The 14,926-nt window shown below is 37.7% G+C and overlaps 1 protein-coding gene across 1 annotated transcript in view; it reads left to right on the forward strand.

Moving 5' to 3' along the window:
* Positions 1-14,926, forward strand: part of smtnb (smoothelin b) — a 55,228-nt gene that overhangs the window by 8,237 nt on the left and 32,065 nt on the right. The window contains 4 exon segments of the mRNA XM_088335805.1: positions 8,444-8,601; positions 10,576-10,654; positions 11,375-11,453; positions 12,289-12,368. Of these exon segments, the coding sequence (XP_088191931.1) occupies positions 8,444-8,601; positions 10,576-10,654; positions 11,375-11,453; positions 12,289-12,368 (396 nt within the window).

Here is a 14,926-nt window from a genome sequence, read left to right on the forward strand (position 1 = left end):
AAAATGAATGAATTAATTCATAAATGGTTACTGTGCTCTCCTACCTTTTTTGAAGTATCCCCTTTTTCGCCAGCTGGACAGCTATCAAACGACGTCCCGTATAACCAGATTTCCTTCTTTTAGTTTCTGTATATTCGGACAACAGAATCAACATTTACCCTTCTAAGGTGGCTGTAAAACTAAGAACAAATTACAAAAAAGTCCAGTTTGCTTGCTTACTATTCAAATGCATTCAAAGCTAAGACATGTTAACAACAATTCAAACAAGAGTACATAATTTTGCACAAAACATTACCATAAACATAAAATTCATTCAAGTAATCACAATACGTTTCATACTTGCGGATGATTATTTTCCAAAGTGACAACACAAGAAGATTTGCAATGAGCTTTCGAAAGTTAACGCCTGAGTTGCCGTCGAAGCTTTGCACTACTCTTTTGTTTCCTTTTAGTAACAACCGATTATCATGTTAACCACAAGAGGGCAGTCTATAAGTTTCTGAAAGGCAGAACAGTTACCGTATGCAGTATCATTTTAACGATGTATTTTCAATTTTATTCACTGTATTTTCCGGTCTAAAATTTATTCTGGTTCAAATGCTGGAAGAGCATATTGCCTGAATTAAGCAAAAAAAGGTCTGCGAGTAAGTACATTTTCTTTTTGGGAATCCAAACAAATTATCTCCATTGCTCCACTGACAGTTCAGATTACAACAAAAAGGTTTGACTTCATCCCTTATCCTAAAATACAGCACCAAGATAAGAAGTCGTAGTGTTTATTTGATTAAACAGGAAACCTCTGTTTGCAAATACAACTATAAATGGTCATACTTAGTTTCTGCCCTATAAGCCCCAAAGTCGATATTTAGTTTTAGGGCTTTGAGTTTATTGCAATTAAACAATTCCACTTTTCCTCGTCTATAGTTGGGTGAATGTTTACTCTGAGACTAAGGTTGAAATACAGTTCATTTCTTTTTCAGGCTATTTAGTAGGACATTAGTTTATTCATTTTTATGTTCTGCTCCTCAGTATGAGGTGCAGTGTTTTTACTACAGCAGGGTAATTGTTCCACAATGGAATGATGTGCCACTTAAACACGTAGCTAACCAAATTAACGTCCAGGAGATGAATGTTGGTACAAACAAGGGCGCACACTCACAGCCGTTTTCTTTTTTTTCCCCCTTTTTTGCACGTAAGGTCTTGCAATGAGTGCTATTTGGCCTCCCTTATTTCTACATAGGTTTTGATACTTAATAATATAAAGGAAAAAGTTATTTTGTCTTTCCTGGTTTTGTTGCATTATTATTGGTAATGCTGGGCTTCAGCAAGAGGTATAGAAATTGAACAATTTTCGATTTAATGCAACTTAATTTTTTTTGGTTTGTTTTACTCAAATTGTCCATGTCATCGGATTCAGGAAACTACAGAAATTATTCTGTTTTCAGTAGTTATTGAAATAAAAAGAGTAGTTGTCTCCAGTGTTTTATCCAATCATTTGCAAACATTTGCTTCAATTTAGAAAACCAATGATGAAACCAGTTAAATAATGTTAAATGGATGTAATCCCTTTCCTGTGATATAACCCAAATGGTATACTTTAAAATGAAACAAAACAATTCCTAAATAATAGTTTAAAAATATTGTTTTTACATATAATTGTATTTTAATAAATTTAAAATACAACTTTTATAGGATCAATTAGTTTTATGTATTATTTGTCAAACTGTGAGATTATCGACACGATCTCCTCTAAATTTTTATCCTTCTAGGAGGCCACTTTAAGAGTGTTTCATCAAAATTAATCTGGAATATGAGTTTTTGGAGTCGTGTTTTTTTTGTAGCCGTCGTTGATGTATTTCTAGACTAATAACTTTCCCGTCGTTGTAAGTTGGGTTTTTTAGAGTAAAATGAAGTTGAATAATTGCTGAATGCAGAAGAAGTTGAATTTGTGGGTGATAAAATAGGGCTTCTTTTAACTGTTTTTTAAAATTAAATCCACACCCCAAAAACAGGCGGAGAATCGGACTAATTTCAGTCTGGGCACAACATTTTTTTCTCCAACAAATGATGGCATTAAAAACTTGCTTGTGAGTGTAATAATAAAGAAACTGCTGGACCACTGCAATGTTGTTGTTACTACATCCAGCTGAGTCGCATTACTTGCATACGCCAGATTCTGTAAGCAGAAACCATGACCAGTTTCAGGTTAGACCCATCAAGACAAGCTGTGTAATATTTATATTCATAAAAAAGGAAGATCCCAAATATCAAGCCAGGTTGGTGTGCATATTTTGAGTCCTGGAGGCACACATGAACAGGTTTTTAGTGAAAACTATCAAATTCAGCACTTTTATTTTATTGTGGAAACTTACTATAACATATGCATGTTTTTATGATTGTGGTATACGTCATATTAAGCCAGGTTGCGACATCATTTTGAATTAAAAAGAGGTCAAATTTGGTATGGACACAGATAAATGTGGCTTCCTGCTTGAATGCTTGATGAAAGAGTACAGTAATTCCCTCAAATCTTTCATCAGAAGGATGTTGATGTTTGTTTTTTCAGCTTTTAATGGTGCTGAGAGCTTTTGGAGATGTAATGTACATATGTCGTTTGTTAAGTGTTGCACGTTTTGACGCTTTTACAAAAGTTTAGTCAAACTGCATCTGTTTGGACTATTAATTTGTTCTCTGCCTGCTAAGGGGACATTCCCGTAAAGTGACATGCAAGACAGCTTTTTGTTTTTGTTGAGCTGTTTATGAAAAGAATCACAATTTCCCCATTTAGGAAAATGCTTGTTCATCTGTAACTCTTAGGGTGAGTCTCTTTCCTAGTCTTGTCAAATGACAGAGGCAAGACGCACAACTTAGGAAATAATCTTTTTAATATTACATATGGTCTTGTTTCAATGGACTCCTTATATGGTAAATGGACTGCATTTATAAAGCACTTTAAACAGTCTTGTAAGACCTCCCAATGTGCTTCACAATATACTTCACACTTTGTCAATTCACACACCAGCCATGCAAGGCGCCTACCTGCTTATATATGAGATTTTGATGACGCAAAGTGTTATGGACTCTTTATGAACATGAGAGTTGTTCATTTTCTAGGGCAAACCTGCTTTGAAGTCTGTTGTTTATCCAAATGTGATACCTTTTGGTGGTCCTACAGGGAATATAGTTTCCATTGTGGCCCAGTTTTAACACTATAAAGCGACACTTGGCCTTCAATCGCATGTGCTTAACTAGACTTTCAGTACATTCAGCTATTGTGTTCAATAGAATGTAATTTATGCCGGTATTCCCCCTACTAACTTGCATTTTTTTTGCTATGCGTCCCCCGCTTTCGCTTTGTTATTGCTCTGTGGACTGTAAAGGGGGACAGTGTTTTCCCATGTCTCTGTCTGATCTATCGTCTAGTTAGGCTTGAATGTCTATCTTCCCCACACATGTCGCTTCAATCAAAGTGAGCACGTTGCCACATGTATGTTAATCTTTCTCCTTTTCAGTTAAAATTTTTTGCCAGTCCTTGTTGAGTCTTGTTTATAGACAATGAAGGCCCAGTGGGCTTTGCATTACATTGTGGTTTGACCTTGAATGTAGTTCATTTCTTTGTTGATCTTCCAGCTGTGAGCCGACCAAAACTCTCCTTTCTATGAAAGGGATTGCTTTGAAGGATTCTCGTAATTTGACTTTCTCAGTTTTCATAGAGGGTGCTGTAACTTTTTGTCTCACAACATTATTTTTTTGAGTTGACGCTGCAAATTAGAATTACTCCGTTATTTGCACCTAATTTGAGCTAGTGATAGTTGAGGGAGTATTTTGCCATTATTGGTGAACAGTCTCAAGTGAGTACACTTGAGACTATTCAGTGCTGGTAGTTGCTTACTCACTTCAGCAATGTTACAAGGAGTGTTCTGTTTCCATATAAGGGAAAACTAGTTTTGACACCACAGAGCTAAAAGCTCTCTGATCCCATCTGCTGCCTGGATGCACTCTAACCTCAGCATACTCTGGGAACGATTACCACAGGGCTTGATTCCAGGCCACACATTGTACTTACAATATATATGCACCTGTATGCATGCTTTCCTAATTCACCAGCACATCTGTGGGGATTGATATGCATCGTATTTCTTAAATTAGCAAGTGAAATATGTAACAACATGGGTTACATCAGTGGCATATGTTGACATAGTTGTAGAGCTGGCCTTTGGGGGTCAGAACGTGTCTTAAACCTTTTGGAATATCAAACTGTGCTTCATTTATCTGCTGTATCTTGTGTTTTGACTAATTATAATTGAGGAGAGACCAATATTCTGGGCAGGGGTCTCAAACTCACGGCCTTTGGTACAATTAGCAGTCAGCTCCCCATAAGTGAGGCTCATGTTTATATAAAAGGAATGCCAATATCTCAACTTAACGGTATTTAAAAATACACATCTTTATGATTGTTAATGTATTTTTAGAAAAAATATTTAAATCTAGCAATAGACTTTTTATTTATTTTGTTTTAATGAGACATTTTTACCCCTATGAGGCACTGATTGATTGCTTTTCATATGAATTTGGTGTGTGTGTGTGTGTGTGTGTGTGTGTGCTATGCTTTTTTTTTTTTTTCTTGCTTTCCTGGTCAAAATTTTGAGTGGGGGAAATCCAGGCTTCTCTTCCATACCAGCTTGCTTACATGATGTGGTTGACTTGGAGCTGCGATACTACAGGAAACTTCTAGTCATCCGCTACTTAGCCCATGCAACAATAAAACAATCATCAGAAGTGACCAAGCTAATTCTCCAGGGCACAGTACAAGGGCGCAGGACACCTTTGCCACGACCCAAGAATAAGCCAGCGACCGTCAATGGTGGAGAGGGCTTTCCAGAGTTGCGTCCTCATTGGTGCCCCGATAACCCATGTTGTTAAGGGAACCGTGATATGTATATATGTCAGGTTTGCCGGTGTGTTATTTGTGTTACATCAAGCCAAACTCACCTGGTACTTAGGCTCAGACAGCAAACAGTGGGGAACAGGAACATGATACGAGCATAAAAAGGATTAAAGTAAAACAAAGAAGATCCCTAATTAACCGTGATTGATTGAGCTCCTCCATTGTACCATTACAGATATCACACTGAGGCCGGTCAGCATCACAAGATAATTTAGACATTACTGTATGAGTGGTGCCATGTCACGTCCTGCCTTTCAGGTTTATTCAAATAAGACATCTGAGAGTCTGACAGTTATTAGTCTGTAATATCATATACAATTACTGACCCACTTTGTTTTATCTCCTGTCAGTCAGCCCTGTGTGTGAGCTACTTTAGCATCAGTCCTGGCAAGTGGTGTGGTGTGAAAAGCACTTTTGTGTGTTTGTAACGGCTAGTCTGTGGTTCATACAGTCAATGTTTTTCCCCCCGATTTGTACAAACAGTCCTGTGGAGTTTTCAACCGTTTATTTAATAAAAATGTGTTTAGGCTTGGTCTTTGGCTTAGGTGTTGCTTCCTTTTTAAGAAGAAATTTCCCGTGACACACTGCAGTCCTTTACTTTGTGAAGTCCACTACATCTGGTCTCTGTGCCTGAACTCATTTCCCCTTCTTTTTCGTTAACTGCTACTTTTGTTTGTTTTGGCACATGTTCCTGTGTGAGGTGTTTTATTTGCTCTCGTTACGGTCACTCATTAATTTACAGTGCTGGGATTCTATTGGTGTGGTTTTTGTTCTGCTGTCTTTTGCATACACTGAGGAAGACCGTTGCAGCTGCTGGCTTCTTGCCAAGGCAATATTGAGTAATGTTTAAATGCGTTATGGATCCAATCCAAATGCACTTCAACCAAATGTCTGGCTTTTAAATGGCTCAGTTCAAACATAAACTGTATCTTTATCTCATTGAATATTTAATTTCAAAGTCCTGGTGCATATAATCAGAGGTCTTTACAGGTGTTACCATTAGTTGCAAAATCAGAAATCACTTAATCTCAGAAATCATTAATATGTATCAATATGTTGGGGCGTGTGATATTTACTTTATGAAACAACAATGTTGTTGAAAACAGCAGTTTATTTTGGACTCAGATTTTCTAAAGTAGTTCATTTAAACCAAACAGACAAGTGAGAACTTGAAATACAAATGTCAATACCAAACTCTGATTATTTTCAAAATGTTACACTATTCTTGCATCCTATGCAATCTTTACAAAAGATGATTCTACGTCAAGTTTTATAACAAAGATCTATTGTTATTCTTTTTGACAAAAAAAGAGACTAAAGAAAGATGACCATAGCTCCTACTGCAATGTAAAACAGTATACTGATATCACCTTGTCATTTAAAAGATGGCTTTGGTACATTTTTCTTTGGGTCTTTAAGGATTTAATTGTTTGCGTAAGCATCCATACTGTATTTCTGGACACTGTTGGAGAAGAAAATGTCACAGAACCAATCGAAGAAGTATAGACATACCTTGTCTCCTCTCAAAATTTCCTTGATGCTTAAATAAAAAGCAACCTGACTCCACCACAGTCTCTTTCCTTGTGAGTCAGCAGGAATGTGAGGAATGACCTGTCCCCTTTTCCACACAGTTCTTCTCTGCCCATTTTTTGGAAAAATAGAGCATCATTTTAAACTCTTTGTCATTAAACTTATATTCTGAAAAAGTTTTACTGTGCTTCTGTGCCCTCCTCTGATTTATTTTTCTCCATTAGTTTACTTGTACAAATTTATTTCAGAACTTTATTATTCTGCGAATGACTGCGCACATAGGGACTCGTACCTAGTGCATATTTTTGACAAGCCACAGCGAGACTTCAAAAACTGCTTGTCATCCTTAGGGAGAATTCCTGCCTTTTCTGAATTTTGTTTTATGGGTAAGTATTTTGAGAGGAAACACTTCAACCCCGTATTTGGAGTCGTCATTCTGTGTGGCTTGACTCACCAACCACAACATGTAAGCAAGCTGGTATGACAGAGAATCCTGGGTTTCCTCCACTCAACATTTTGACCAGGAAAGCAGAAAAAAAGCACAGCGCAACTAACTTTAAAGGCTATCAATGTTTCTTGAATCACTTGTCTCTGCATGTATTGACAGTCTTCTGCCGTCAGCCAAAAGAGACATTTGCCTCATGTGATAGCACACCTCTATACTGTTGCTCACAGCCCTCAACATAAAGATGCCCTTAGTTGTTCTGCAGGAATAATCATAAAAATCAGTATCCATCTGAAATGATCTTGAGGTAATTGAAGGAAAACGTGAGGCCCGGTAAGTGAAAGCTCTGGAAACCACACAATAGCTTTTTGTGTTCTCCTTGCCAAGGTGAACCTATTGCATCACGTTAGTAAGTTATGTGCAGTGTTCATTTACTAGCGCCAGTCCGTTCTCATTGGCCACGTCAGTATGCACACCTGCACACTCTAACAAAATTTGATACAGGCTTTGCGTTTAAAAATACATGTTATAATTGTGCCTGTGCATACTGGAGAAATGTCTTTTGATAACTTTTAAATTTATTGTTGATTTTATACCTTGATTTCAGCAGGCGCACCAGATTATTAGGAGCACCTCGAAAGATAACTTTGGACTTTTGTGATATAGCTTTCCTGTATACAGTAATACACATGGAATTAAAACTATAGTAAGAGCCGGGGTTGCATGAAAAAATCAATTAGCAAATTTAAATTAAAATGATTTACTTCAGAGAACCATAAATTGTCGACATGAAATGTGGTTTCACCACTAAAATGAACTTTGGCAACAAACAATATAAAAACGAGGGCACTAAAAGACTACTTTTTTTCAAAGGCAGAACAGTTACCGTATGCAGAATGATTAAATTATCATTTATAACAATAATTCAAACGAGTATGTAATTTTGTAGTTACATTATCATAAACAAAAATCTTCATTTAAGTAATCCCAATACGTTTCATACTTAAGGACACTTATGATTACCTCATGTGTGGTCCCTCTTTAATGGTTCTTCGTTTTCCTCATGCTGAGGTTTTCTAGTTTTTCCTTGTCCTCTTATAGGTTTTGGATCAGGGGATGGCGTAGTCTGCAATTTGCAATTGTCTGGGGTCTGTGCAGCCCTTCGAGACTCCTTGTGATTGAGGGCTATATAAATAAACATGACTTGACTTGTCCAAAGCAACAACAGAAGAGGATTTGCATCAAGATCCAGTCAAAGTTCTGCGCTTCACTTTTGTTTCTTTTTAGCAACAATCAATTAACATGTTAACAAACAAGTGCACTCAAAGACCTCTCTATGTGCCTCAAAGGCAGAACGGTTACTCCATGCATATCATTTAGTTGAAACTATGCATTTCCTCTTATGTATATCCACCAATTTTTCTGGTATATAAATTGCACCGAAACATAAAAGATTGTGCCATGTCTACTCATCATTCATCAAGCTCTTTTTCTTTTTGTTATTTTGGGGGGACTTGCAGCTTGATGGTACCGTGGATCTGGACGAGAGACGCAGCATCCGTTCAGCTATCCGCGAGTTGAGAAGAAGAGAGATAGAGGACATGGAGGCTGCGCTAGCCAGCAAGAGGTTTCGCCACACACGATTGAAACAACAAGAGGACAAGGAAAACCAGCACAGGTCAGAGACCACACACATAAAAGCACTTATGATTTTGTTCATTGTGGTGGCGCCATATAGACAAAACTGGTAGCCTTTTGATTAGACATAAAAATACAATAACCTTAACGAAAATGTTAAGTTCGCCTCAGGATAAGGTAAAGATTATTGGATTTGAGTCAATGTTTCATAATCAGGGCAGCACAGTGGTTACCGTGTGTGCAGCACAGTTCTGGGGTCATGAGATCGAACCTTCCTGTGTGGAGTTTGCATGTTCTCCCCCTGCTTGCGTGGGTTTTCTCCCCACATTCCAAAAACATGCGTGTTAGGTTAATTGGCCGGTCCAAATTGTCCCTAGGTGTGAATGAGCGAGTGAGTGGTTTGTCTGTGTGTGCCTGTGATTGGCTGGCAACCAGTTCAGGGTGTCCCCTGCCCACTGCCCGAAGATGGCAGGGATGGGCTCCAGCACCCCCACGACCCTACTGAGGATAAGCAGTGCAGGTGATGGATGGTTGTTTCATAAACACAATTGTAAAAAATAAATTGAAGGTCAAAATGTTAAATGTTGCTTTAGCTTGTGAACAAAATACCCTGTTAAGAAAACAGTTCAGGTGAAACGGATCTACTCTACTTTAGCAGCTCCCATGTTATTTTCGATTGTTCTCGATTGTTCTCAGCTCAGGGATGCTGCTGGAAATGTGAATTTCCCTTCGGGGATGAACAAAGTATCTATCTATCTATCTATCTATCTATCTATCTATCTATCTAGTAAGCAAGACAGCTTCCCTCAACACAGAAGTTGCAAAAAATCTGGAAATGCAAAGACGTTAAAATTTCAAACGGAAGCCACAGTAGACTTTCAATTTTCCATCATGTCTGTCTTTTTTACGTCAAATAGATTGCCTTCATATCAAATTACCAGAAAGCATTTAAACCGCTATTCAGAAGAGCACAAGCTGCGGTTCTTGAACTTTTCTTTCTTGGAACTTAAAATGGTATTTGGAACATTTAGGACTGTTCTCTGACCCATATCTATCTCAGGCGTGTAAAAGAAAATATTTAGCTTAATATCAGATTTAATTAAATATTTTCTTCCAAATATCTAAGGAGAAATCTATGTTGCAGGTATTCAATTGGATATTTTCATTTTTTACAAAAATAAATTTACTTTTAGAATTTAAGGAAGATTAGAGCAGCTTTGCATCCCAATCATTTGACTTTTCTTGAAAATACTTAAATATCTGTATGAAGCACCAGACTACTTTGATACCAATGGCGTTACCCTTTTTAAGTTAGAAATCTTTAAGAACCTGAAAAGTGGTGCCAAATAGCATGGAAAGAAATTGACGCTACCAATATAATGTCTGGCAAGTTTGAATTTCAAGCCATAAGATAATCTGTTTCAATTAATTGGAAAAATTCCCCCTCAGAAAAATGAAGTGCTTTTACATTAGAATGTGGCACCAAGGTTATAAACTCTCCTTGTAAAACGGAGAAATACACAATTACCGGTAGCTATTGGGTTGATATGCTGTTGCAGTTAAAATTGTATTCCAGAGAAGATATTGTTTTTTATGCTTCTCTACACACTGCAGGAAAATTTCCATCCTTACATTTAATATAGTCTGTGTCCTGACTGGGTGTAAAGAAGCAGACATTAAAAAATGTACCAGCATGGGATGATGCCAAAGAAAATCATAGATGACATGTCACATTAAAATAATGTATAATTATGAGAAGGCCCCTCAAATAAGATAGCAGAAATAAATAGAATGGTAGCTGTCTTTTTCAAACCCTCAGAGACTCTGACGCCAAATGTTTCAATGCTGTATAATTATTTGCAGTTATGGAATATTTTTTTGCATAGCGCAGAACATTTTTTTTGTCCTACTGTATCATCATAAACGAGTGAATCTTGGGTCTTATTGTGAAGTTGCAGACCAGTTATGATACCAGTGTTGGTGTATATTGTATAACCTCTCTCTTGCTACACAGGTCAGAATCCACCACTGGTTTTGATATTCTATCGCACAAACTCCAAGCAATCAGAGATGTTGACGAACTCACTAAGATGGTGAGTAGAGTGACTGTGTAGAGTGGATTAGTCCCATTTTATTTTTGATAAGTCACAAAAAATACAAGTCAACACGGACCCTTTAAGGCAAAACAAAGACAAAGGCGAAGCTCTCACTTATTTCCACTTCCCCTTTTTACAAGATCAAACAAAAAAATGGCATACTTCAACTATGAATAGCTTAATATACAAAAACAAGACTTCATCAAGATTGTGTAATAACTTAACTCCACTCTTAGTAATGCATTTGTATATTTGTTCTGAATTTTATTCTTAGCATATTTTGCTTCCCTTAAAGGTCATTCTTGCATACGCAGTTTTAGAATCCATTTTATACATTGTCAGTGCTATTTTATAAGGAATACAATTTTAGTTCATGTAAGCCTTACATGGAAAAATGTTTGGATTCATTTGGATGTTTGCAGTTTTAGCAATCAAGTCTTGACACATATGATATAAATTGAGGGCAACTATTGACTGAAACAACCTGAGGCAACGTTGAATCGGTCTCACTTGAACCATTGCAGTCTCCTCTTTCCATTATGGCAAATTCTCAAAGCATCGTTATCATTTACATTGTGTTGTAAGTATACATGTAGCGGCCCAGTAAAACGGGTTTTACCATAAAATTCAGTATTAAAATATGGAGTGTTTTAATAATGTTTTTTGCATATGACAAAATGATTCAAATCACAAGTTAAATAGTGCCTGTGTTTGTAGCTGCGTGCTGCCAACGAATACGAGGAGAGGAAAATGATAAGAGCGGCCATTCGACAAGTCAGAGATGAACAGCAGCAAGGTGAGCATGACCGTATTACACTCTCCCTAATATGGCAGAAGTATTGCATGGTTACTGTCAAAAAAGTCAAGTTTTATAGAATTACAAATATATTCTTAGGGCTGGGGTGCTTCAATGGAGGTGTCCTTAAAAAGTTGAAAGTAGAATATTTTCTCTATTAAGTGTCTTAACAATGCCCAGCTTAGTTCAAAAGCCTTTAAGAAAAAAAAAAGTTTTCCACCGCGCCTATCTGCTTTTCTCTTACTTTAAGGTGTTCTTGCCACATAATTGATTAGTTTGGAGGAAAGGGGGGGTGGAAAGTGACTTTATGCTCTTCAAGTGTCTTTGTTAGTCTAGCATGAAAATGGTAAAAGAAAGATAAGGCCCCTTTATAGTATTATTCAAACGCCAAACCAGAACCCCCAAAAAGACGAAAAAAACGTTATTTTAAGGGCCTCTAAGAAATGCACATACTTGCACTGGGTACAAAAGGATCTTGACAGAGGCTGCAACAACCACTTAAGCCAGAAGATGGTATCATCAAGCAATACATGAAAAAGTCTACGGTTATGTCAACACAGCATGTGATGCCCTACCAGATAGTGGATTCCTATCATTCTTTCACGCCGGCTACTGTGGGCAATGCTTGTCACTTTGTATCTGATGACTGACAATGAGTTGTAATCACACATGCACTTACTGTCCTCATCCTAGTCTGTCTCCCTGACGACACCGTAAAATGAGTAGTCATCTCGGTGTTGATCTCACGCTATGCGTGTCCTTTTTCATGGTTTGACTCATCCAGATGATGGTGTACATTGATAAGGTGTATGCCACTTTTTAAATTGTCTTTAAGGGCCTTTGGAGAGAGTTAAAGCCCCTGGTCGCAGCGTGGAGACAGAGTGTCTGGAATCCCAGAGCATCAAGGGCACCGTGGTGAGTATGTCAAATCAGCTTTTGGTGGGAATACAGAGCTTACTTAAAATTTCTAGTTTCATGCTAAAATAAATAATCCCAGTTAGGTGTCTCATGACAGGCTGCGTTTTGTAATCTGAATTGAGCACTGGCTCGCCTGGTGGTGCCAAATTTGGTCGCAGAGCTGTGGTGGCCACTTGGGTTTTTCTGCACGCCCCAATGAAATATGAAAACCCAAGAGGGGTGTATGCGAGCTCATAGGCGCAATGTTATTAATAATAATAATAATAATAATTTCCTTGTATTGTCATTCTGTGTAACAATGTACACAGAACGAAATGTCGATTGCACCTGACCCGTTGTAGCGAGCCGATGCAGCCGCAGCCATGCTCAATGCAACTGTTATATGATGAAAAGGGTAAATTTAGGCCTGTGTGTTTTTTTTTTAATGTTATTTCATTTTGGTGTACATATGGCATTCCTTTTTGTGGATTCTTACTTTTTTAGTTGAAACTGCTGTTTCTCACAACTGACCAGATCTCTTGTGGCCAGCACTTGCGTTTAACTGCAAAGACAAACCAAAGATTCTGTAATTGATATAATTGTTCTAGTGAAGATAATGTGACAGCCTCCCCAGGGCCTGATTTTATCTTTTGCTTTTGATCAGCTTTATTGTTGGTTTCCGCTGGAAGTCAGAATAATTCTTTGTGTAGGTCGCCACTGTTGTGCTTTACTCAGATTAGGAAGCTATGACAGCAAGCAGGCGTCACAGGATGCCGCAGCATTCAAATTTCTTTCTTTTCATTGGACTTCCTGTAAGACTGCTGAGTGTTGTGCGGTGGATAGTAAATGAGTCACAGAAGGTCTGGATGCCTGGTTCTTAGGAGAGAGGTGGGAAACTTGAAAGGGAAACTGACAAAAACGCAGACTGCCCACCAGCTGTACTCCGGTAGCCTGACATCGGCCCCGGAAGGTGTATGTGTCCAAAAGCAACACAAGCAGCAACAGGGCTCCTTCCAGTCAGATCACAGTACCGGATCTCTTTGAGCTGCACGCAATTGTACAGTGGCAGATGAAACTCCCAGATTGCCCCCCTAAGAAACCACACACAGACAAAATGCCTGCCACAAACATCAAACTGACACCAACTTTGAAACTTCAGATGGAAAATATGTGGGCCTGTTTACTGGATGACTGCAAGTGTAGCCATTACAGACAGTTTTAAATGACATGTTGGAGTAACTGTAAAAATCTCTTGGCTCTTGGCAAATCCACTTTGTGATGGCTGAAAAATAAAATTCATAATGCTAATTGTGCGGAAAAAAAAAGAACCAAGGACACAAAGTTGTCATCATATTGCTCTGAACAGTGGTTCTCAATGGCCTGACTTCAGGACCCACCGTCCTACCCTAATTACAAGCAGTGACCCAAAACAAGGAGATCAAAAATTATTACTAAAACATATTGAATAAAAAGATTGTGCAGTTTAAAACCGAGATAGTAAAATTCTCATTTAAAAAATGACCATCAAAACCAAAATGACTTAAAGTAATGATAATCCCCTTATTGTCGGTTAGATGGATTTTTAATGAAATGCAAAAGCTCCACTTTAGTGGCATTGTCTTCTAAATAATAAAATCCACGTCTAATATATTCTCTTCAGCATCTGCGTTTGGCAATCCTTAGCATTTGTAAACAAACTTTGTTTTTTGTTTTTTTATTTTTGTGGTGTCGACTCGCATTTGTGGGAAATACTCGCCATCTAATTAGTGTATTTGACATTTGCAAAAGCAGACCGAGAACAGGGGCACAATCAATTTTTGGGTCCCAACCCATCACTTAATAAAAAAACTGTTATAGATGACTGTGGATATAAATGTCTATTTTCCCTGTACAATATACTGTAGTGTTTTACACATTCCATATACATACTGTATACATACTATTATTTGTTATTTATAGGCATTTCATTTTTGTATCCTTCACGAGACACATATCAATTACTAGCAAAAATAATTAGTTATGTCCAGCTATACATTTATTTCCTCAATAGTATACCCTCATACAATGCCCGAGTGACTAATCTGGAAGAACGGGAGATTTCCACAAGGGCCGGCTCATCTGAAGGTCGTGTTTGGGCTGGCTGGATGAGAAAAATACTTTTAACCTGTATCTGTCATTTGCACAATCTAACCTTACTCGTGCATTCATTCTTGAGTCGGCTATTTGGCCAAATTCAGCGCAACAGATGAGGTGAGTTTTTACGATATGGGGGAATTCCCCCTTCTAAATTTTAAGTTGTTTGGTCCACCACCTTTCTTCTTTTCTATAGTGGTAAAATTAACACAGAACTCAGAATGATATGATGAAGGGCAGAAAGGTGCTAGGTGAAGTATAGTCGAAAAAGACGGGGAAAGAAAAATGTTCAAATCGTTATTTACATTTATAGTGATATCAATTTACATTGTTTATATTATTCTGTTTTTAATACAATGCGTAAAACCCAATTTATTGGAGGGGGTGAAAAGTCTAAACATTTTTTTCTAAGCTAAGTAAGCTATACGACTCTTTTTTTGTGT

This window comes from Urocampus carinirostris, chromosome 5, assembly GCF_059441175.1.
Source record: "Urocampus carinirostris isolate Australia breed hairy pipefish chromosome 5, RoL_Ucar_1.0, whole genome shotgun sequence".
Taxonomy (NCBI): domain Eukaryota; kingdom Metazoa; phylum Chordata; class Actinopteri; order Syngnathiformes; family Syngnathidae; genus Urocampus; species Urocampus carinirostris.